Source organism: Colossoma macropomum, unplaced genomic scaffold (genome assembly GCF_904425465.1).
Source record: "Colossoma macropomum unplaced genomic scaffold, Colossoma_macropomum, whole genome shotgun sequence".
NCBI classification, from domain to species: Eukaryota; Metazoa; Chordata; class Actinopteri; order Characiformes; family Serrasalmidae; genus Colossoma; species Colossoma macropomum.
In genome coordinates, this window is record NW_023494796.1 from 28,259,874 (window position 1) to 28,285,462 (window position 25,589).

Consider the following 25,589-nt stretch of genomic DNA (forward strand, 5'->3'; position numbering starts at 1 on the left):
GTGTTAACATTTTGCAATGTGCCAGTCTTCCCCAGCCCATACCGTCTATTTGAGCCCATAAACAGCTAAACTTGGTCACCTTTACAATAAAAGTTCTGCTAGTCCCCCTATAGGATTACTTCTATGTTAGCACTAGGATAATGCTGGCTAATGTGCTTAATTCAAGATTAAGCACAGATATTTGAAACACAGATGTTTGAAAAGACATGCAATATTTTGTATCTGAAGTTTTCAACAGACTGTAACATGTTTTGAACTTGTTGTATGTTGCAGTTATATATCGACTCTTTCGGTAAAGGATCCTGGCGTAGAGCTGCCCTTACTGTTTTCTGGCTAACGACTACTGAAACCTGGTGAGACTGATGTATCTAGCACTTCCAGAGGCCTGCAGTCTGACGAAATTGCTCCCACCCATTGGTAATCAAAAGGCGATTGGTTGTTTCTTCTGTCAGGCCCTGATTATGTTGGTAATTCTGTGGGTGCCTTCAGTCCATCAAACCAATGGTCATGTAAAAATGAATTACACCTGTTTTTTGTACAGAAAACCACACAGAGCTTATAAGGAAACTCAGGGAAACAATAAAATACAAGGAAAATGTGGCCCCTTCAAGTTTTGGGTTCCATGATTTGGATTTATCTCAAATATTAACTGGATATTTCTCAATTGAAAAATTGTTGACCAGTATACGTCACAGGTGGATATTTATGTCTCTAAAGAGTCCCAGGAGCTCAAAAGCATCATCATGGTTATGACAACTGATTCGATTAATGGGGTCTTTGGAAACTGTGAATGCAGCCTCTCTCTCTCTCTCTCTCTCTCTCTCTCTCACTTGGTATTATAGTGTGAGATCTTGTTAGCGCCTGCAGTCAGAGGTGTCACATTTTCACCATGTTGCTCTGGTGGAGTTGGCTTCAGTCCTGAATACATAATCCAGAGCTCACGAGGTATATTCACCTTGAAGTGATTCGAAGTACCGCATAAACAGAAGATAAGACTACATGGAATTGGAAAAAATGCTGGGCACAAGAAAAAAAAACACACCCACATGCTCACCCACTCACACACTCACACACACTCACACACATACAGTCTAAACTTGAAGGAAAAAGAGAAATGTAAAATCACAGCAAGGAAAAGGCCTCATCATGAGAGGTGCAGTACAAAAGGTGGGCTGTTTCTGACTCTACCATGTGATGGCGCTGCAGTGTGGGGTTGGTTAAGATATGCCCTCTAAACGGTCAGTGCAGTTTCTGTCCCATTGTACAGATTAAGCATTAAGCTCACTAGCGAAGCTCATGGATCTATATATTTGAACTACCATATGACCACAGCAATGGCATAGATGTAAACAAGCAAATTTCAGTTGTATATTTACTACAGTCTCATTTTCCTAATTGACATCACTACAAGGGGATCAGGTGGGGTGTGGTAAATATTTACATGAGTGGTGTTGTTCCCCTTTAAAATCAACACATTTAAGCTGTGTTCTAAAGCTAGACGTCCCAAAACTTTTGATGACACAAACACACACACACATATATTGGAGAAACAAAGTTTGTTCCAACAGCAGCGATATATATATATATATATATATATATATATATATATATATATATATATATATATATATATATATATATATATATATATATATTATATATATTATATTTATATAATTCCATGTAAATGCTTGATCAAAATGTGCTGTAACTCTGTAACTCTGAGCATTAAATGCCTTTGGGTGCAGAAACATGCTAACTTCCGCAACAGGATTTAGCGAAGCATGGTCATCCCCTCACAAAGCTGCTGGCTGTGCTCCCTGCCTGTGAAAGCGGCCTTCCCCTGCCCGACCTCTCCAAATGCCATGGTCTGTTTGAGTCAACACATAGAATAAAGGAGCAGAGATCAGGTGTCAATCTTTATTAATAACTCCAGTCTCCAGTTTCACTCTGTAAAGTAATATTTCACAGTGCCTCGTCTCCGCGTCTCACTCTCTTCTGCTGAGTCTTTATAGGTAAAAATAAAGGCACACTGTATGAATAGGCCCTCTCTCCCCCTCTCTCTACCCTCTCTCTCTCTCAGTACATGTGAAAGTTCATGTGTCTATCAGCTGCTCTTTCTCTTTCTGAAGGAAGAGATAAAGGTCAGGCCTTGCTAGTAGCTGAAGCGCAGTCCGAAGCTATGTACATTCCCACTGGTGGCAAAACCATGTATTTACAAATCATAGGTCAAATATAGACCCACATAACGGTGACCTGCATTGGTGAGCCAGCCACTGGACTGCAAGGTTCACCCTTTTTCTTATTCACAGCTTTCTCAGAATCATTGTACACTCTTTAAAACAGAATTCTTTGGAGCGATGCCATGGGAAAAATATTGACAGTTCCTTAAAGAACCTTTCAGAAGAACGTTAAAGGAACCCTCTGACCAAAATGAAAAATGTAGCCATTGGCACTATGGCATGCGGCCATCCCCTGGGCCCCGAGAGAGCTGGCAGGAAGGCTGGGCCCAAACTCTGAGCGAGGACGAAGGCTGGCGAGGATGAACGCATGCCATAGCCACATCTTGACATGTTTACTTGTGTCCTACAGTGGTACAGTGGACTAAGATTGTCCTGTTGTCTTGTTTAAATACTACAGAAGCCCCGTTCTGACGATGCATCTTGAATCTACAACTACTTTGTGGTGGGCTGAGGTGCAGAGGGAAGCCAGATAGCTAACATTACTCATAGGAAACCAGGTATAAAATCATCATTCCAATGGATGCAACACATATTTAAATGGCAGAAAAGACTTGTCCAATGAGGGGGACAACAAGGAAAAGGTCTAGATACCCTACCTCTGTTTGGCTTCTTTACTCCAGCTGAAAGACTAAAAAAAGGCTAGCAATCACGGTTGGTTGGCTCCACAGGGATTCCCAGTGGTTGTATGTACGTGCATAATACATGCTTGTACTGTGGTGAAAGAACACTGATGAACCTACAGGGATACTGCATAACAACACAAAAACATCCAGTTTTAGGCCAAGATACCCCCTTTTCCTTTTTTGTAAACCATTTTGAAGTTAAAAGAACCTACACATAAAGGTTTTCCTTGAACTCAAACCAAGAACCATTTAGGAAGCCTTATTTTTAAGTCTATGTGTCGCTTTTCTTTGCCGTGATGACACCCAGCCTGTGCCAAAGGGACCAGAGCCAAATGTGACACTTCGCTGTAGCACAACCAGAGCAAGCAACAGAGACCCAGCCTGCTTTGCTTTCACTGTCCAGCTGAGCTTTTATTTTTAGTGAGGGTCAAAGCCCTCTTCAGAACTTAATATGGCAATGGAATCTCATCACCTCCCTCTCTAGCTCAACCGCATCTCTGTCTCTCAGGGAAGGTATCTGTGTCCCTCTTACTACCCCTTCACCGCTTCCAACAGGTGCTGTCAGAATCGGCCCCACCCTCTTTGACCTAGCCTGCCTCTCTTCCCGACTAGTCGGGCAATCATTGGTCAGTGTCACCCCTACTTTTTTTACCGCTTCCTCATTGTTTATGCAACTCCAACAGCTTTGCGTCGTGGGGTACCCGCCCCTGCAAGTCACTCGCAAGGGTTCGTGTGCATGCATGTGTTTAAAAGGAGGTGTGAACTGTCGGTCCTGCTCTTTTCTGGGTGGCGGGCACACGGACTGGACCTTGTTCCTAACTGTTTATGTAACCTGCCGTTAGGAACAAAGTAAAAAGGAAACAGAAACAAAGAAGGAGTTTTGTATTTTAGCAATCTGGGAAACATGAAGTGGGGCTGGGGGCTTGCAGCGATTCTTCTCACCTTTGGAATTCTGTCCTGGGGGGAAAGGGGCTTGGAGATCCCCGAGTACGATGGCAAGGACCGCGTCCACATACTGACCAACAAAAACTACAAGACCGTGATGAAAAAGTATGACGTCATGGTGATCTACTACCACAAGGCCATTGGGCAGAACCGCATGGCCAAGCAGCAGTTCGAAGTGGAAGAGCTTGCTCTGGAGGTGTGTTCACTGGCTCCACCAGACCTGGTACAATGGTTTGATGCAAGGAAAGGGGGATAAGGATTTAAGAGGAAGACGATGCAGGAGTAATGGTAAACTGGTTTGACTAGAATGGCCCTTAAAAGGCCACTAGGTGTCATATATCAAGAAAGAGCTGATTGAGATTGCAGCGGTTGAAGGTGCTGTCTTGGATTCTGGCCATGACCAATGTGGTGGAGTAGAGAAACCTCAGATGGTCCATGCCATGCATTGACATGGATGAAATAAGACCTAGTTGGTTTCATGAGAAGCTTGTCTGAGGCTTGCCAGGCAAAATGCCAGTTGAGTCAAGGGTTACTGATGATGAGGCGTTAAGTCGGAAGATTTGCTTTGAGTTCTTGGTCTGATTTATCAATGGCTGAATGAGCTTTGTGGACAAATGTGTTCACTTGTGCGATTAACCACTATATTGAGGCTTCAGCAGGCCTTGCTCTTGAAGAGACTGTGGAAAAAGCAGGCATTTACCAGGATATTCCTTTACTGTTTAACCCTTAGAAGGTGCAGCTATTGTCTGTGATAACAAAAGCATGGTATAATTTGATTTGAATTACTTCCTACTCAGCTCATTGAAACAATTAATTGAATTTGATGATTTACAGTATTTTTACCGTATTTTTGTTCATGATATAATTGGGATACAACATGTAATTACCTATGTAATCTAAATTGCATAGCAAGATGACAGTGGTAACCTCTAAAGGTTAATGTTCTGAGCACTTTGTGTAATCCAGCTCACATTGTATACATCCAAAGAAAACTTATAGGTGAAAGACAGGTTAATCCTTATGTGTGCATTGCCCGTTGATGTTTCCAAGCTGATGTCCACAGCAGAAGTGTCCTCTTACAGAGTCAGCCAGCCGTTATAAGTCACCTCAGCAAATAGCCCTGGACAGCTGATTGCTAACAGAGACAGTACTCTGGGGAGCGGTAGACAAGCAAGGGCTGTAGCTCACCTCTTCCTCATCCCCTTCCCAAAACTTGGCTGGGGTAGATGTTAGAAATCACCACTGTTTTGTTTTTTTATAACTTATCGATTTGACTCACTTCCACTCTGCGATCTGAGTTCATAGTGATGTGCTGTTGCTAAGAGCACTCCTGCACTCTTTAAACTGATGGCCTCCAGGAAGGTGGCAAACCGACTACTGATTTTAAAGAGCCTAGGAGGATCCTCAAAAAAGCTCAATAGCCTTGAGCTGTGCCAAACACAATTTAGGTGGTATTGCATTTTGGATGGAGGATTAATTCTATTCCCAGAGTTGAGATTCTATTATATATGCATCACATGGCCAAAAGCATTGTGTCCACATGTGCTCATTCCAAACTCATGGGCGTTAATATAGTTCCCCTTTGCTGCTCTAACCCCTTTGTCTTCTGGGAAGGCTTTCAAATAGATTATGGAGCATGGCTATGGGGATTAGCTTCCATTCAGCCACAAGAGCATTAGTGAGATCAGTACTGATGTTGGTTGATAAGGCCTGGCTTATAACCTTCCAATTCATTCCAATTGTCTTTGGGGAAGGCTGATGTCAGGCCTCTGTGCAGGCCAATCTAGTTATTGTACACTTTTTACACATGAGCACTGATATCCTGCAAAAGGAAAAGGACTTCCCCAAACTGCTGACACAATAACAATGTCTTTAAACACTGTATTCTGTCGCATTAGGATTTCCCTTCATTAGAACTAAGGAGCCCAAACCATGAAAAATAACCTCAGTCCATTATTCCTCCTCAACCAAACTTTACAGATGGCACTATGCATTCAGGCAGGTAGCGTTCTGCTGGCATCCACCAAACCCAGATTTGTTTATCAGACTGCAAGATGGCGACGTGTGATTCATCTCTCCAGAAAACGTGTTCCTACTGCTCCAGAGTCCAATGGCAGTCTGCTTTAAACCACTCAAGGCAATGCTTTGGCATTACATGTGGTGATCCTAGGCTTGTGTGGCTGGCCAGCTATGGATAAAGTGAATCAATAACATGACATGCTTGAAGACAGAGCTGCTGTATTAGGACTAAAATGATTAGCTTTTGTTGGTTTACGTTATATTTTGATGAATCAAAAGTCCATTGCAAAAGCCAATATTGCAAAAACAATACTGCATATATTACAATAGATTTTCCCTACATTTTGTATACAATTTTGAAATTTACGTTTATTTCGGACCTTGTTAAACATATTTAGGGCAAACTCACTCATTGTAGTGGAAAGGTCTTTGCAATATGGTCAAGTAAGGGTTGCTATGGGCACTGGCCAATACCTGAAATGATCCTAACACAGCAACACTTTCAGAAACTGGGCCTAGATTAGTAACAGATGACAGCTAGTGTAATTGAATCTAATAATCTGAGTTCTGACACTATGCTGGAACAAGAATATATCTGTTACAGCTCTGGCAGGACTGGAATTTGTGAATGTAGGGCATCTGAGTTATCCACAAGTCTAAATTGGTGCGGCAGTTTTGCATGCCCGTCATTTACTTGCCTTGTTTTTGGCCTAAATTAAAAAGCTATTTATTACAGCTGCTTGTGAGACCACATTAAAAAAAAGAGTTATGCTACTGAAGCAATGGATCAAAAACCACAATCCTCCCCCATTCTTGTAAGAGTAGAACATTGAAAATATGCTAACAGTCGTTCCACAGAGAACTGAAACTGAATGGCTTAGCCTCTGGTGAGAACCTCAGCAACCACGGAAAGACATTCAGATGCATCTAAAAGTGTAGCAAATCTCTCAAATCTCCCATCTTCACAACTAATTTCAGTTATTCCTCTTCTGCCTAAAGTCAAAGGCATGTTCTACTGAACACTGAGTGAAATGGTGACACCTGCTGACACCCTCAGCTTCATTCCACCTTAGCTCAAAGTCAAACATGCGAGAGAAACTTAGCTGCCACTTCATGCGTGCTATGCAGAGTTGCTAATGTTAGCAAAACTGGGCCAAAGTTAAAGACCTTTTTCATTACATCACCAAAGATGGACTCCATGACTAGGCAAACTATGTTTGAACACAATTTAATTAAATCGTAAATCTGAAAAAGAAGTTTTCTTTAGGGTCGGTTTTGCTTTACAATGCCCAGCATGTACCTCTCCTCCATGAATATGTAAGAACTGTACGTGAGGGAGCTTTGAGGCCCTGTTCAGACTGCCAGCCCAAATCCATTTTGTTGGCGTATCTAGATTGTATCCAGATTGATTTGTGATAGTCTGGACAGCAAAAAAACCACATGCAAATCAGACCCGAACCACATTTGGAGGTGGTTTGAAATGCGATTCCAGTCAGATTTTTACAAACCTGCCTCGGTCTGGATGCTCTGGCCGCTCAAATCAGTTTTCAAAGTGTCATTTGCGTCACTCATAACGCAACAAATGACAACGATGTCAAATCCAGAGTGACCAAAATGCTGGGATTCGAAAAGAGTGCCAAAAATTCATGCTTCTGCCAGAGAATTCTGAGGAGTCTGGAGGGCGAGATGATGCATCTCCATCTCTCCTGCATCCACATTTGAAATCCGTGTCACTAGCGTAGCTACGTAGTTAATGATGCATATGTTGTTACCATAGCAACCCATGTAGCTAGGCTGGTGATGTCTGGACACACAAATCTGATCTAATTACCTGCAAATAAAAGTGTGGACATCTCAAAAGATCTGATTTGAGAAACAAATTTGATGTGCCTGCAGTCTGAACAAAAAATGCTTTGGACATCTGGTTCCTATCATCACCACTGTGAACAATTCTGGCGTAAGTTTCTCTAGAACAGAGCAGCATTAAACCAATTTGAATGACCATTTACTTTATTTATTTACTTCACTCATCTTGACTAGAGGTCATAGACCAGGGGGCGGCAATAAGCAGCTCTTTTACTGTCCTGTTTTGCGGCTAGCTTGCCCAGCTAGTGGCTAACCAAAAGGCGAAGAGAACCGTTTAAGACGAACATAGTTTGGAGACAAAAGGACTTATTTGTGTTTATAATCACTCCAGCTGGTTTCCTGCTACGTTTAATCTGCAACGAGAAACTGACAAACACTAAAAAGTCGTGAAGTTGAAGGCAGCTTCTCATTCGCCAGCTTCTTGTTCGAATTTTCCCGTTCCACCTTAAATCATGCAGCAGAGGCATCATTTAAGGTGGAACAGGAAAATCTGAGCAAGAAGCTGACGAATGAGAAGCGACTTCAGCCTCGTACAAAAGGGTGAGAGACATTTTACAAGAATCTATTCCACTTTTGCAGAAAAGTTTCCTGCCAGAGATGCGAGAAAAGCAGCTATAGCTGAGCCAAAGCTTAAAGCAGAGCAAAGTAAGTCTGCGTTTGCATTTGTATTTTAGCCTATACTAGCACCTTAGCACACACTGAGACATATCTACAGCCAAGATGGTCAAATGGGCATAAAATGTTGAGGCTCCCAGAGTGGTTTGATTTTTGTTGAAAGGATAAAATGGCTCTTCTTAACATCTGCGTTGTCAACCCCTGCCATAGACTCTAAACTACCACCATAACTAGCATACTAGCATCTGTTCCTTGGTCACATCACCTCTGCAACAAACATCTCAAGTGACGAGTGGCCCCGGAAAATTTTTAACAGTCTAGAAGTGTAGAAAATCTCCACTTCACCATTTAGCCCTGATAATAACAATGTGCATTCGAGCCCTTTCCACTCAGCTGACGTAAAAACTCGAACCTTGGCCATCGTTTCGTCCCTGTCAGGAGATAAAACTACAGCCTGAAGGAACAGAGCTGCATTTGGATACCAACCTCCACATTCCCTGCCTCTCAAAGCCTGTTTTACAGCAAGTCTGAGAGTCTTCATTGTCTAAGAGCTCCTCATCAGAGTGTCTGAAAGTGCCATAGAGCAAATCCCTTAAGCTATCGCGCTCTTGTCATGGTAACCATAACATCATTATAAAGCCGTGCAGAAGCTCTTGTGCTAATGTTCTCTCTCTGCGAGGCAGCAGCATTAGCATTGCAGTTTCTGGCAGTCTCTTATTAGCTGGCATGACACAGCAGAACAGATACACAGCAGTGAAAAACCACCGAAAGCTGATTACCAAATCTGAAAGGGCTGAAATGAATGCGGTCTGAATCACTCTGGGTCTTTGAGAGCTGATTTTCTAAATTGGACAAGAGGTGAAGGACACAGCTTCTGTGGTGTAGAAGTTTGTTTTCTTTCTCCCTGCTCTGGAAGTCAGATATGAAGGACAGATGCATTTGTTGACAAAAGAAGCTGTGGGACATTCGAAAGAGTTAAAGAGAGTCTCCTTTCCACTGAGGGTCTATACAGCATTGAAAATCTCTGAATGCTTGGCCTTCGGTTGGAAGCTCCCAGCAACTGCGCCACAGTTCTGGCATACAAGACTCACTGCTTTCACAGATGGCATTGCAATCGAAGCCCTTATGGATGGTTAGGTGGCTGGTAAACATGTGGTTTAGGCCAGGTCAGTTTACTTCTTTCCTCTAAGGTCCAATTATAATGTTTGTGTGGGTGGAAGTCCCAAAAATGGCCATAATTCATTTTTACCTGACCATTTTCAAACCTCTCTTCGTCTTGCAGAGTTAAACAGTCTGGTTTTGCTACTGTGACTTTAAGACTGATGTACGTAAATGACCTGCGTTCGGATTGGCAATGGAGATCTGACCTAATCATATGAAGCAAATAGCCCATTATTGATTATTGATGGAATACAAACCTAAAATCTTCAACGACAAACTGCCAAACAAAAGCCATACATTATACAGTCTTATGAGGCCTAATGTGATCTTGCAAGAATACACACTTTCGGTGCAGGATTCCACCACTGACTGGGGGACGTCCCCTCTAAAGTCCACCCCCCCAAATACCTCTACCCCAGTGGTCACCATCCCTGGTCCTGGAGATCTACCTTCCTGCATGCTGCAGTCCTATAAGCATGCAAAACATACCTTTTGAATATGATGAATGCAAATTTTAGACAGATCGATGCTGATATTTAACTTATTACCCTCAGAGATCCTGTTCAAATTCTATACAGTGCCTCATTAACAATATGTGCTCAATTTCATTGTTACAAGCTGATGATGTCATATACATACAGCTGTATACAAGTTCGAACACGCTGGTCAATTTATAAGTAATAAAAATAAGAGAATGCATCCTCTACTGGGAACAAACTTAAATATGCCATTTTTCTACTAATTTAATTGCCACACTTCCTATTTATTTGCTGAATGTAACATATAAGAACAAAATAACACAGAAAATATAAAAAGTGCCATTTACTTTACACAGGCTGCATTTAAAAATTTTTCCCAGTATGGTAATAAACAGTAATTGTGCATTAAAATGTGCAGGTGTGCTTTCTGTAGAGGATGAGTTCACTTATTTTCAATTAGAAAATCAGCAAAACTGTTGTTTTTGTAACCAGGGTGCCCAAACTTTTGCATACAACTGTATACAACAAGCATATCCGACCTGTTAAGACATTCTTAGTGGAATATCAATGGAGATGAGCAATGTCTGATCATAAAGAGTAACACCTCCAACATTAGAACCACTTCAGACTAATTGCCAACCCCTTAAATGACCTCCACGGGCAGGCCCAACGTTTTATTACACACTACTGTAACCTAAGAACTCAGCCAGTCTGCACTGAAGTCCCTGTAGTTACTGAATAATAAGCCCAGGTATGTAATAAGCCTGAGATTTTAAGGGGTTGATTGAAAAGCAAAGATTTCCTCACTAACAGAAATTACTGTAAGGGGGAAAAGGTAAAGGCTTGTTACTGAGCTCCCAGAACGCCCTGTTAAACAAATGTTCTTTCAGCTAGAATTATGTGGAAAAGCTTTTCATTGCATTTGCCGTTCACTGCAAAGCCGTTTTAAAAGCACAAGGGCACTTTAAAGAGACAGTTCACTACTTCATTTGCAAATGTTTTACCGTTTTATAGTCATTTGCCATTCAGAGTTTCCATTTGGAAATTTTGATGCGGGTCACGGTGTCCTGGAATGATTCGGTTTGCCGGACAAATGGATAAAGCGCTGATCGTAGGCTGGTTGCTGTGCAAAAACATGGCATGACATGGTAGCATTAACCATCACGTATTCTCAGATAGCCTAAAATAATGTAATGCTAATCTTGTCCTGTGATGCATCTCACCAACCTGAACTGCTCCCCAACAGCATCGCAGAAGAGAAAATGAGACCATTTTTTAGTCCAAATATCTGTTTTACCACAGTGGATAGTGAGCGCATGTCTATTAACCATGAGATGAACAGGACTTGCCGCTTGTAAATGATAGAGTGTATGTAGACAAGCTTAGCTAACTACTGTTAGCATCCCTATGGAATTCTAGTAATTTGTTAGCACTAAGCTAATAGCGATTTGCATTAATATTTATTCGGCAGTTCTAGATTAAACAAACATTTGAAGCTTAAAAAAGACATTACATGTTTTTACTTCAATGTTGTGACCAACATATTAGCACATATTTGACCGTGTAGCAGATTCACAGTGACTCTTTCAGTAGGGAGCTCTGACATAGAGCTGCCACCACTGTTTTCCATTCCTAACAAGCTACTGATTGGGCTGCTGCTCGCATTCACAGTCAGTGACGTATCTAGAACTTCTAGATGGTCTAGAGTGATGTTTTTCTTACAAAATTGGTCCCTTATCGGAAATCAAACTGTGATTTTTCATTTTTAAACTATGCTGGTTGATCTAAGGCTTTGGGCCTTCTCTTCAGCGCTTTGAGTCCTAACCAATAGGAGAGCTCGCTTAGCTATTGCTACCTAGACACTACAGAGAAAACCGGTCCCTGACTGGAAAATTTTCCACATGATGGTTCAAGAATTTAACCCTTTTGTTTCCGTCCAGTTTAGTCTATTGAATTACAATTACAGTCATGTATTTTTTTTGTTCCCAAAAATCATTAGGCCTCCTCTGAAGGTCTAGAAGTTCTCCCCAGTGGATTTGACCAAACACAGCTCTTATGAATAAGGTCCACTGTGTCCAGTGAGATTTTTATTGGCCGGCCTTGGAGTTTTTTGGCTACACCGGCTAATACCTGCTTATGGAAACCCTGATTTCTTTCTAAAATTATTTGGGGAAAATGAATATAGATTGTGAAATAAGTGATTTAAATGTAGCAAAGTCATGCACTAAACAGTAATGCATGGGAAAGACTGAAAACTAGATTTATTTCTGCATACTGTACTGTGCTCTTCCCAGCCTTGCATTAAATCTGTCAAATGCAAGTGGAGCACCTACTTGGCCAGAGGCAGGCCGTGTGCGCGGTACAACGTGGCAGGTGATTATCCATGACACTCAGCTTGGATAGCACAGTGTAACGTCAGCAGTGTGTTTGGCTGGAGGGCCATATACAGCTTATGGCTTATGCTTTCAGATAAGCACAATGCATCCTATTGGCAATATATCCCACTTACTCTGGCTTCTGATATTTGTCTTGTGGGGACATTAATACCGTTAAATTAGCTGAATTGATGTATTCTGTATAGGGATGTATTGGAAAACACATAAACGTATCTAATTAATTGTCAGTTCTGAGCTTTAACATCTCAGTTACCATAAAAGGATTCATAGCCATTCAGAAGGTATCAAGATACCTCCTGTATCTCTCAGCTGGTATCATTCCTCAGGAAGATGGGTTCTTGATGTTAATAAATAATTTAAAAGGAATGTAATGTGCAATTATGGAACTTCCCTGAGCAATAGATCAAATAGATGTATAATAGATAGAGAAGAAGGCCAGGGCAATTTAATACATTAGCACATTAAACTTAGTGACCCTGCTGATGTCATCTATTGGAAGAGCTTCAGAGAACGTCCTGCAAGAGTTATGTGAGGTTTTTGATGGCTGAAGTTGTGCGTGTGATGCTAGAATCTGGATGTTTTTAGTATGTTACACAGGAAGAAAAAGTACAACCCCATTTCCAAAAAAGTTGGGCCGCTGTGCAAAATGTAAATAAAAACAAAAGTCAATGATCATTTAAACCCTATATTTCATTGAAAATAGTACAGAGACAACAAATCAAAAGTTGAAACTGAGAAATTTCACTGTTTTTTAAAAATATGCCCATTTTGAATTTGATGCCAACAACATGTTTCAAAAAAGTTGGGGACAAGAAAAGGCTGGTAAAGTTGTGTAATGCTAAAAAAACACCTGGTGGTTGATTGACAACAGCTCAGTAACATGATTGGGTATAAAAAAGCATCCCAAGGCCAAAAACAAGTATTTGCTGGCCGTGATCTTTGACAGACATGATTTTTAGTGGAAATCACTGCATGGGTTTAGAAACACTTCTGAAAACCACTGTGTGTAAAAACACTTTGGCGCTTCATCCACAAATACTAGTAAAACTCTAAACTGTACATAGACAGGATCCAGAAATGCTGCCACCTTCTCTGGGCCTGAGCTCATTTAAAATGGACTGAGCTGAAGTGGAAAAGTGTCCTGTGATCCGACAAACCAACATTTAACATTTTTTTGGAAATCATGGACACTGTGTCCTCCGGGCTAAAGACCACTCAGCTTGTTATCGGTGCACAGTTCTAAAGCCAGTATTCATGATGGTATAGGGGTGCATTAGTTTACATGGCATGGGTGATGTGCACATCTGTGAAGGCACCGTTAATGCTGAACGATATATACAGGCTTTCGTAACATATGCTGCCATCCAGATGACGTCTTTTTCAGGGAAGGCCTTGATTATTTCAGCAAGACATTGTAAAACCACATTCTGCATGTATTAATACGGAGCTATGCTGTTGTAAAAGTGTCCAGGTGCTAAACTGGCCTGCCTGCAGTCCAGACCTGTCACCCACTTATAACATTGGGCGCATTATTAAAGGAAAAATACGACAAAGGAGACCCCGAACTGTTGAGCAGCTGAAATCCTATATCAAACATGAATGTGAAAACATTTCACTTTCAAAACTACAGAATGCTTACAGAGTGTTGTTAAAAGAAGAGGTGATGAGACACAGTGGTAAACAGGCCCCCCGTCCCAACTTTTTTAGAACGTGTTGTTGGTATCAAATTCAAAATGCGCATATATTTTTCAAAAAACAATAAAATTTCCCAGTTTCAACATTTGATATGTTGTCTTTGTAGAATTTTCCTTTAAAAATATAGTTCACATGATTTGCATATCATCGCATTCTATTTTTATTGATATTCTGTACAGCATCCCAACTTTTTTGGAAATGGGGTTGTAAATAAAGTGGAAATTAGACTCAGTAATGCACTTTTTTTTCATCTTACTCCTCAGGGCTTTCATACATAACAGCTTGTCTCACATGCTCATTTTTGATAAGTGCATTCTAGTTAGCCTTCATCACATCAAACATCATAACAATAAATGGTACTGGTAAAATGATACTGTTACATTATTCTATATACAAAATCTGTCACAACAACTTATCACAGCACACGACATTTTGTGATTGTGGGGCTCTAGGCAAGAGACAGGAAGGGCGCCCCCTGGATGCACATTTTTAAATTAGTTAAACTCTCAAACTCAAATTTTAAACTCTACATAAATATGTCTTGTCAAGTAAACTCATACTAAATCTACTCACTCAATATATCTAATATTTCTCATTTTAAGATTTTTTGTAAGAATATTTTAAGATTATTTAACTTATTTTTAGACATTTTTTTACTGAAGTTCATCATGATATTGGCAGATAATTTTGCTAGTTTAAAAAAAATATGCTTGTAACGTAGTGACAATTTGAAATGGAGTAACACAGAAGCAATAGTGAGTCAAGAGATTACTTTTTACAGGAAGTAACATAATCATAATCATGTTTTGAAAGATGTGATGATTAACGTACTGTTTTTGAGTAATTACTCCAACACTGGAGACATCTATACTAACATGCACACTAGCATCATGTGCGGCCTGCTGAGCCTGTGCAGCGCTCTGTTCTGACTGAAAAATACTAAGATAGCTTTTGGAGTGAAGCCACAAACTTTTCACTTGATAACTCGATTAGATTCGCCCTCTTAACACCAAGAAGTCGCTCCTCTCCGTAATGTGGATGATTGCTTAATTGCCTTTTTCATACCAGTCTGTCTTTATGCAGTCGTGCTGTCAAGTAATAATAGTCCATTATAACCATGACCAGGGAGTGAGGCTAAACTGAAATTACTGAGAATAATCACTATAAACACAGCTGTTTATTATACATACAGCAGCATTCATAAATCTCGTACTGGAAGAAGGAGGCAGAAATTGAATGGTAAAAAATTTATCTGGTAATTTTCTTGAAAATTTCTCTGGCTACCAAAATTGTCCATCTGTGGTGACGAATGGGCCACTTTCCCATAATTCCACAGCGCTGCCTGCGGAGAAAGGACGGCCTGGGCTGCTGTACATGTCAGCAAATTTCAGGAGCTGCCAAAATACCTCTGCCTGCCAGAATAGCTCCCGCTGGCTATGGCCTGGTGGCTGCCTGTTAGCGGCTAATTTTAGCTTCCATTACCACCTCTCCCATGCCGCTGACATTCAACCGCTGCGTCCCCTCTGCTGCAGCTAACTACATGTTCGGCAAAGTCCAGCGCTCTCTCTCTCTCTCTCTCTGGCCCTCTAGTACACAAGAGCGACTCCTTCTTTCTTGGATTTCTTGTTCTTTTGCAAGTCAGGCATCTGCCCCACGGTGTGGCCTGGTCTGCCCCCTGCTGGGGCTCAGCTTAAAGAAGCACCCTGATGGTGTGATGTGATGGTTTCTTATGAGAAAATCAAGATTGTAATTTTTTTTTATATCACTCCTGATGTTCAACATGCCTGGGAACTGTAAACATGTGGGCAGAGCTAATGATTTTAGCGCGCTAGGCAAAGACAAGAACTTCATTCTTTAGTTTCACAGCAGTAACTTACTGTCGTCTATGGTCAGGGCTGGACTGGGAACTGAATCCAGCCCTGGACTTTTGTCTAGACCAGATTAGTACAACCACAGATCCTCCCGATGGCCAGTCCATCCCTGCCCATGGTGCTCAAGATGACCCAGTGTACTTTATCCGCTCCTAGGACATTTCATTTTCATCATTTTTATCATTTTATTTATTGTTTATTGTTGTACATGTACATGTTGGATGCATTGACACTAATAAATGATAAATACCACTAAGCAGTGGTAAACCACGACTGTTAGCTAGGCCCCTGTGGGATTTAGAGTGTGTTAGCGCTAAGCTAATGCTGATGAACATTTGTTTACATGGACATTGGAAGCTTATAAAAAGACATTAAAATAAATTTGACCTTGTAGTAGATTTGAATCCTACAGTGAGGAGTCCTGGCATAGAGCTGCCACTGCTGTCTTCCATTTCATACAACTGGCTGAAAAGCATCGGTCAGACTAGCACTCACATTCAGTCAGTGATGTATCTAGGACTTCCCGAAGGCCTAGAGTGAAATTGGTTCCACCCATTGCAGTGTTACTGGTTAATCTGACACATTAGGTCTTCAGTTCAGCTCCTGAAGTCCTGACCAATGGGAGCGGTTGCTTGGCTGTATCTAACTGAAGAAAAAATCTGATTGGACAGTTTTCAATTGTGTCTTAAACACTTTGTAAAGCTTAACAGTGGCATATCTTGTTTACATTTTCCCATGAGTATCACCAGGTCTTTTGAGTTATGAGGTCATTAAGTAACCAAAACACAGATATAGCTACATATGTGCTACAAGCAAGTTAGCATACATACGTTACATTGATGCCACTAGGTTATTTGAAATTAATGCTAATGGCATAACTACACGCTACATCAATGTTATTATGTAACACCAGATATTAAATGTGATATTAAAACCAGCTTAAACGGAAGTTCCACCAATTTTGCTGACCTATATATATATATATATATATATATATATATATATATATATATATATAGATGACCAATATAAGGCCCCTCCTAGGGGCCTAAGACAGTTTCGTTCCTTTGACTAGCATCCACCCTTCATACAGCAATAGAGGTCTGCTTGCATAACCAAAGAGAAACAGCATTTTTTTAGCCGAACGATCAATAAGGTTATTGCAGTACGATCTTCACATCCTCACTTACTGAAGTTGAACGAAGAGGTGTGTGTGTGTGTGTGTGTGTGTGTGTGTGTGTGATGATTATTATGTAATCAAGGCCATCCGTCTGTCTATAATGCAAGCAGACTTCGCTGCACTGCTCTGTGAGGTGAGCGCAACATGACGTGATGGAATGCGATATTCACCAAAGCCTCTATATATTCACTGAGCGAGAGCGAAACGGTGAGGTGGACTCTCACCGGTGCATGTATTCGCGTGCGATGATTAATACATGCTCTGCTCCCAGCGTGATGGACGGCTGTATTAATATCTCTTATTCATGTCTGAAAATGTCACGGAACTGGAGAGGAGCAAAGTGCCATCTGAAATATTTAGGGGGGAGCCTCCTGGGTCACTACCTCACCTGCTGAACTCTTACAAAACACAGGGTATATTTAAAACACAGGGATAATGACAAAGCTTTCTGATGCTGTATTATCAAAGAGTGTATAAGCTCAATAAACAGAATATTTATTATACAACCCCAATTCCAAAAAAGTTGGGACAGTGTATGAAATGCTGATAAAAGCAGAAAGCAGCAAATAGTAAACTGTGTTTCTAATGTATTCAATTGAAAGCAGTTTTTGATGTTTTACATTATGAACATTTATTCCAAACATAGTACCACATTCCAGAACCAACAGGGGGATGTTCACCACTGTGTTACATCACCTTTCCTTTTAACAATGCTAAGTAATTGTTTGTAGACACAAACTGATCCAGTTTTGAAAGCTGAATTTTCTGCCATTCCTCTGTTTCTCTTATACAAGAAGCTGTGCAACCGTACAGGCCTTTAGTGTTGCGCTTAGTAAGGCACAAATTTCTAATAGGAGACAATTCAGGCAGGCCAGTCTAGCACTCTTTGATTATGTAACCCTGCTGTTGCATCACATGCAGAATGTCTTTTGATGTTGTCATGTTGAAACGAGCAAGGATGTCCCAGAAGAAGATGGTGCCTAGAAGGCTGCATACATTACTCAAAACGTGCCCAGCATTAGTGGTACCTTCACATTAGGTCAAGCATTAATGCCCCCTTCAGTACCATGACAGATGTTACCATTTCAACTTTATGCTGGTAACAATCTAGATCCCTTTCTTCTTTGGCCTGGAGAACACTACCATTATTTCCATAACCAATCTGAAAGGTTGTCTCGACCACAACACACTTTGCCACTGTACATCAGTCCATTTCAGTTGAGCTCAAGCCCAGAGAAATCGGCAGCGTTTCTGGACACTGTTGACTTAATGCTTAGTTTAACCTGCATTTGTAGATGCAGTGATGAACAGTGTTTATTGACAACAGTTTGTCAAAAAAATACTGAGCCCATGAGGTGACCCATCATAGAAACATAAATGTTTTGAATGCAGTGCTGTCTGAGGGGTTGAAGGTCACTGGCATTCAGTTTCAGCGGTTTTCGGCCTTTTCCTTTATTCACAGAGATTTCTCTGGATTCCCTGAATTATTTGATGGTATTATGCACTGTAGAGGGTGATATACCTAAAATCCTTGCAATCCCTCACAGAGGCATGTTATTTTATAACTGTTGGAATTTTTGCTAATGCTTCTTTGGCAATGTGTCCTTGGCCATCTTTGCTCAAAAAGGACTCATAAAGGACACGTTGTAGGCATCATTTTTTTATATGTGCATATATTTACAAAAAACACAAAGTTCATAAGGTAAAACCTTTAATATCTTGTCTTTGTACTAGTTTTGTTTAAATACAGGTTAAAGTAGATTTATAAAATCACTGCTTTCTGTTTTTATTTGCATTTGACCTACAGTCCCATTGAACTGAATTAAAAGAATTTGACATAGTATATAAACCAGTGGTGAACTGTAACTGTTAGAGGAACGGCCATAAATTGAAAATATATATATACAGAAATTAGCAGAAAATGGTTGCACAAAAAGGTATTACAACTGGTTTTGGTGCACGAAGTCATGCAGATTTTATAACTGAACCTCAAAGAAAAACATAAAAAACAAGAGGAATGTAGAATGTAGAGCCTTTGAGTAACATACCAGGTCATTTATACTTTACCAAGATTGTGAACTAAAGCTCAGACTGACCGCTATAAGACATAGGCCGCTTGTGTTTGTGCTACATTTTTGCCATTGTTCTGAAGTAACTCGGCCATTTATTAATCCAAAAGATGCTTCTCGTTCCAAAGATGCCTGACTCCTACACTGTCTCTCATTCAGCCAGCATTTAATTGGTCCCAGCTGTGGAGAGAGCGCAGGCCTTGATCACTGTGTGGCTCTACATGCACATTACGTCACACAGGCACCTGAGCCTGGCACTCGAATGTAGCGTGCATGACCGCGCAATGCGTTGCCAATAAGGCCCACATCCTGTTTTTCATTGCTGTTTGAATGAACTTCAAAAGCAGACTTCTTAGTAATTGGGACACATTTTCTAGCATGGAAGAAAGAGCACTTTAACAGTCCTCGAACAAGACGAACTCTGAAATTGAATTTAGAGAGGCTTGTGACAGTCTAAATCTTAGTGGATGTGGTAGGTCAGGCAAATCTGAGCAGATGTAAATGCTAATACTGTTGAATTTGATCTTTTTTTATATGTCATATAAATACACTATGACCAAAAGTTTGTGGACACCCCTCCAAATTATTGAGTTCAGGTGTTTCAGCCATGCCCATTGCTAACAGGTGCATAAAATCAAGCACATAGCCATGCAGTCTCTATACACGAGCATGGGCAGTTCTGAAGAGCTCAGTGACTTTAACCATGGCACTATCATAGGATGCCACCTCTGCCACAGAAATTCCTGCCCTGCTAGACCTGCCCCAGTCAACTGTAAGTGCTAGTATTATGTAAATATCTATAGCAGCATCAAAAGCTTAGCTTATGAGATATATAACAAACACTCACACATAAACATACATATCTAAGCCACTTATCCTTCTGGGTTGCGGTGTGGGGGGCTGGAGCCTACACCCAACACCCTGGACCGGTCGTCAGTCCATCACAGGCCAGACAAGTAGACATACACATTTACACACACATTCACACCTAGGGGCAATTTAGTGTGTCCAAAGGGCTTGACCGCATGTCTTTGGACTGTGAAAGGAAACCGGAGTACCCGGAGGAAACCCACGTAGACACTCCACACAGAAAGGACCCTGGTCACCTGGCCAGGGAATCGAACCCGGACCCTTCTTGCAGCGAGGCATGTATAATGAACATTATAGATGCAAAAGGAATAACATGGCAAAAACGTAGCAGAGATCAGACATTAACACTCAGTGTAGAACTATAGTTAGCAGTGTGGTGCACTGTGTGTAGAAGGTCACATTTCTGCAGTATGGACTTGGTTATGACCCTCACTAGTGAACACATCCATAGTAAACAGTTCCTGAGACAAAGATTAAGTGGGCTAATTAAACAGGCCTTTTCAATGGCAGCTACATGTATAAAGCTTTACTATATCATCACAAAAACATCAGCATTTAGTTTTCTAAAATCATTTAACCGCATCTGTAGAAAATACAACCCACTAGAAACATGATCACTGTGTGGTCATTTTATTGTCATCTGGATGCGGGAAGTTATGACTGACATCCCACAAATCCAAGCTGACAGTATGTGTGGCAGTATGTGTGCATGATCTAAACCGACTGCTGAGATAGAAACCTTAAAGTCGTGTCTTCACGTCACTTGCATGCTGAGAGAAAACAATGTTGCTACATGTTTACTGCCATGCTTGTTAGGGGTCCAAGCACCAAAGGTTTTGTGATTAGTCTGCTTATTTTTGTTTTTATTTTTCCAAATGCATCAACCTTTTGGCTCTTTCAGCAATAAAACAGTAAGATGTACGTACTCTTTATTCGGGAATGTGTACAGATGCTCAAAAAGACAGGACAAACAGCTGAAGTAAATATGAAAAGTACTTGTTAAAGTACTTGTTAAATGTCAGATTTTACTGCGTCTGTGTACCAGTCACAGCTTGATCGTTCATCTTTCATGGTTTTTGCCTGTTGTGTTTCTCCCATAGAGTGACTCATGCATTTCTAGGCAGTACCTAAATCTTTCATGGGTACCCAGTACAGTGTTATGCAATCCTGTTTGTGTACAGCTTGCAGTGTCTACTGCACATCATGTTACTTATTAATAGCTGAGACGAATGGGGAGACTCTATAACCCTATAACTACTAAAACATGGTGGGACAGTCGGACCTACAACTGTTATGATGTTGACATATGGTCATTCTACCAAATTGGTTCAAAGTTAGAGTTCAAACTCCTTTCAGAATTTAGACTAAGATCTCTTTGCTTTGAATGACCTTATATTAGAATCAGGTTTATTTATTAAAATAAATGATTTAAAATTACATTTTGTCACTACCAGAACAATCATGAGACTAAATTAAAATGTTTCGGTCGTGACGATTTTTGCTAATTTTGAACAGAACTCAAAAAGCTAGTCAGGACATGACCAGCAAACACAGCTTTGAACAGTTTACAGACATAAAATCCTCACGTTTTTCTTTAAAACATAAAGACGTTTGCTTAGTTGCAGAAAATGTTTTTCGGTAATGACAGTTCTTAATGTTCCACACTGACTTTCTGACTTTGGGGCACATTTACTTCAAAACAATGGAACCTAACTTCTCACCATGTGGCCATGATGGACAGGGATGCAGCTTTAAAAGACAGGGGCATGGCTAAAATAAGCCTCTGCCCACAGACTAACGGTGGAATAGCATTTTTTTAAGTTTTATCTCATTTGACAATTTAACTCTTAAACAACAATAAATTGAAATCTTTCAACTTCAATTCAGTAGAAATGTAAAAGATTAAAAAAAAAAACATTTAATAAATACACAAAATTGGTCAGGTATTATTTTTTTAAGTGTAAATTTAGGGGTTAGGATTTGGGACAGACACCTCTCAACAGAAAGCTTATTACTACTAATATTAGCTTATTACTATCTCTATTAATGTATTGGGTTTAAATCGCTCATAACACAATCTTTGTAAATATCTAAGGTCTGAATACTGATGTTGATTTTTTAAATGTGGAAGTAATTCAGTGAATGGTCCATAGAGAAAAAAAGTCAAGCAATAGAGTTTTATACTTTGGTCACCCCTCTAAATCATGTGCTTATTGCTTTGTGACTGCATATAAAAGGGCATACGGTCACCAGACTGACCTTTACTCAAGAATAATTCCAAATTTTCCCCTTGTCTTAAATTGATAGTTGATCAGCCAAGACGTCTTTGGTGTTCGAAGTTTGATTGTTTAGTTTTTGGTCTAATGTAGCCAACAAGTAATGCCCAACTAGCCAGTTAGCACTATGGAAACTGCATGCCCAAATCATCATTCATTTGCATCGAACTTCATCAAGTTATTAGGTCATCTAAAATAGACTTGCTAATATAATAACCGACCCTGCGTGACTTACTGGTTTTAGCTACATTATATAAGTATCCAGACTGCCTGTTGAATAGGACACTGCACATGAGCCTAAGGCCACTATGCCCAATGCCAAGCGTAAGCTAGAGGGGTATAAAGCCTCCCAGCAGTGGGCTGTAAAGCAGTGGAACTGCATCCACTGCAGTGATGGATCTCTTTGGGATGAGCTGTTAAGTTTAATGCTCACTCAGTTCCTCACAGCAATGTTCCATCGTCTAGTGTAAGGTCTTCCCAGAGGAGTAGAGGCTATTACTGTTAAAGGGGTCCCTGTAAAAGCCCTTAATTTTGGAAAAAAATATTGGGTGAGCAGGAGTCTACTAACCTTCGGACATAAAACGTATTTTTGTCCATGATTTTTTGTCAAGCGATGCTTTTTAAGAGTAGATGATGTGTCGCCTTCCAAGACACGTTATGGCTTTGAGTGGCCCTGTTAAACATAGAGTTCACGGAACCCAACATCGAGCCTTCTAATCAGTGTCTATCTGCAGTGACTCAGTAAATTAACTGCATGTCCTGTTTGAGGCCAGGCCACCCTTAATGTGCGTCATCCACGGTGACCATCTGAATGAGTTAGCACGCAGCTTGATGCTATTAGCAGGGCTTTTCCACTCCCCCGGTCTCTCCTGCCATCTCTGACGCCCCACGCAGTGTGAAGCCAGCAGCAGGGGACTTGACCGTGTCACACTTCCATCGCCGAACATTTACACGGCTGCCATTCTCACAGCTCATTCAGTCCAGCTCTCATTCAGGCTTAGTGCAAGGAGACTCTATTTTGGAACGACCTTTGTTGTCCATTTTATCAGCTCCACTGACCTTAATAGGTGCACTTTGTAGTTCTACAGTTACAGACTGTAGTCCGTCTGTTTCTCTGCATACTCTGTTACCCTGTTCTTCAGTGGTCAGGACCCCCAAAGCACCACCACAGAGCAGGTATTATTTGGGAGGTGGATCATTCCCAGCACTCCAGTGACACGGATGTAGTGGTGGTGTGTTGGTGTGTGTTGTGCTGGTGCAACACTGTGTCCGCTCACTGTCCACTCTATTAGACACTCCTACCTTGTCAGGACGCTGCCCACAGGACGCTGTTGGCTGGATGTTTTTGGTTGGTGGACTATTCTCAGTCCAGCAGTGACAACTGAGGTGTTTAAAAACTCCAGCAGCACTGCTGTGTCTGATCCACTCACACCAGCGCAACACACCACCACCACGTCAGTGTCACTGCTGAGAATGATCCACCACACAAACAGTACCTGATCTGTGGGTGGTCCTGTGGGGTCCTGATCATTGAAGAACAGGGTAACAAAGTATGCAGAGAAACAGATGGACTACAGTCTGTAACTGTAGAACTACAGAGTGCTTCTATATGGTCAGTGGAGCTGATAAAATGGACAATTACTGTAAAAACAAGGAGGCTGGCCGGTGCACAATTTTTGAATAATGTACCAATGTGATTGAAATGCACATCCTATCAAGGAAACAGGTTCCTCAAGGGTTCTTAAGGGTTCTTTGCAATTCACAAAATGGCTCTTTTAAATGTGCCATTCTTCTGTTACAGACATCATACTTGTTTTTTTTGGCTTGTATGCTGATCCATATTGCCAAAGCGCAGTTTGCTGCTTTAATAGTGTTGATGTTGCTGGTGTTCAACGCGAAATGTAATACTTAAAGCTCATTTTGTTTCTGCTCATGGCCAAAATGTGAACGCGAGCTGATTGGGCAGCACAGAATGCGTCAGTCCTGCGAGACTGAGTCATATTTCCCAGTTGGAAGAAAATTGAGTTTGGAAGAAGTTTTATCAACGCGTAATTAACTCATTAACTTATTTCCCCTCCCCGCTTTCCTGGAAAAGCTCGGTTATTTGCAGGATACATCAAACGGCCAGCTTCACAAATCACAGCAGGAGCGTAGCTTTCATATTCATGCAATATTTCGAAAAACAGAGAAACAAATGCTCCTTTTCCAGCAAGGGGTCGAACATAAAGCTGTACTGCTGAAGTACCGCATGGTCGGGCGGGTTATTGCTTTGCTAAGGAAGAAGGTGATTAAAGTTTTACATTGTGTAATGCTCTGTTGCTGCAGTTCTGCTTGCAGCAGTCTTTGAAACAAAGCCACCTAAAGGGCCCGAATGGAGACATTCTGATGCAGTTTTAAGACATACTATTCAGTCCCCGTGGAGTCTGTATATGGAAATGAAGCTGTGAATCAGCCTGTTTTGAATTCATTGTTTTTGTAATGCCACAGTTCCATAGATCCAGCTATTCAGCCTACAGCCGTTTAGCCCCACCTCTCAGCCCCAAATTCCCTGGAAATAAAGCTTGCCATAGCAATTACAATTCCAGCATGTCGATGTTCAAAGAATTGAATGTTAAACTTTAGCGTATGTCAAATTAAAGATGCTAAAATATAATTCCTAAAATTAAAAGTTGAATTTTAAAATTTTAAAATTTTATTTTTTAAGTATGCACATTTTCTGATAAACTTTCAAAGCATCTTCATCAGGCTATTCACTATTATTTGCCAGCACTTGTAGTTCTGTTTCTGAGAATTTTGGTTTTCTTTGTGTCGGTTTCTTTTGTCAAGTCAATTTTGGGAGCCAACACTTGACGTGGGTCTTTAATATGTTTAACCTCATTTACATGTTGATTTTGATTGGCTCTTAGGACACAGGTCAAAATACAGCAGTTTAAAAAGTTTATTTTTTTTAAAATAAAGAATTATATTGTTACATGTGAAAATTTCCTTTTTAATAGTAAATATTATTTTTCACATGTGAACATTAAATTTGGACCAGCTAAAATCTAAATTTAACTAGTAAAACCTTAATTCCGACTAATACAAATGAAAGTTTTACTAGTGAAAATTTAATTCTAACTAACAAAAGATAGTAAGACATGAGCCCTGAACTCAACCCCACCGAACACCTTTGGGATGAACGGAAATTGCGAGTCAGGCCCTCTCCTCTAACATCAGTGAATTTTCAGTCTGTTTCTGAAAATTTTGGTTTTGTTTGTTTCATTGTTCATTTCTTGTATCAC

At 40.7% G+C, this 25,589-nt stretch overlaps 1 protein-coding gene across 1 annotated transcript in view; it reads left to right on the forward strand.

Annotated features, from left to right (window-relative positions):
* The first annotated feature begins 3,754 nt into the window (after nucleotides 1–3,754).
* casq1b (calsequestrin 1b) overlaps nucleotides 3,755–25,589 on the forward strand; it is a 39,997-nt gene continuing 18,162 nt past the window's right edge. The window contains exon 1 of the mRNA XM_036583240.1: nucleotides 3,755–4,007. Within this exon, the coding sequence (XP_036439133.1) occupies nucleotides 3,771–4,007 (237 nt within the window). The 5' untranslated portion in view covers nucleotides 3,755–3,770. The remainder of the gene's footprint in view (nucleotides 4,008–25,589) is intronic.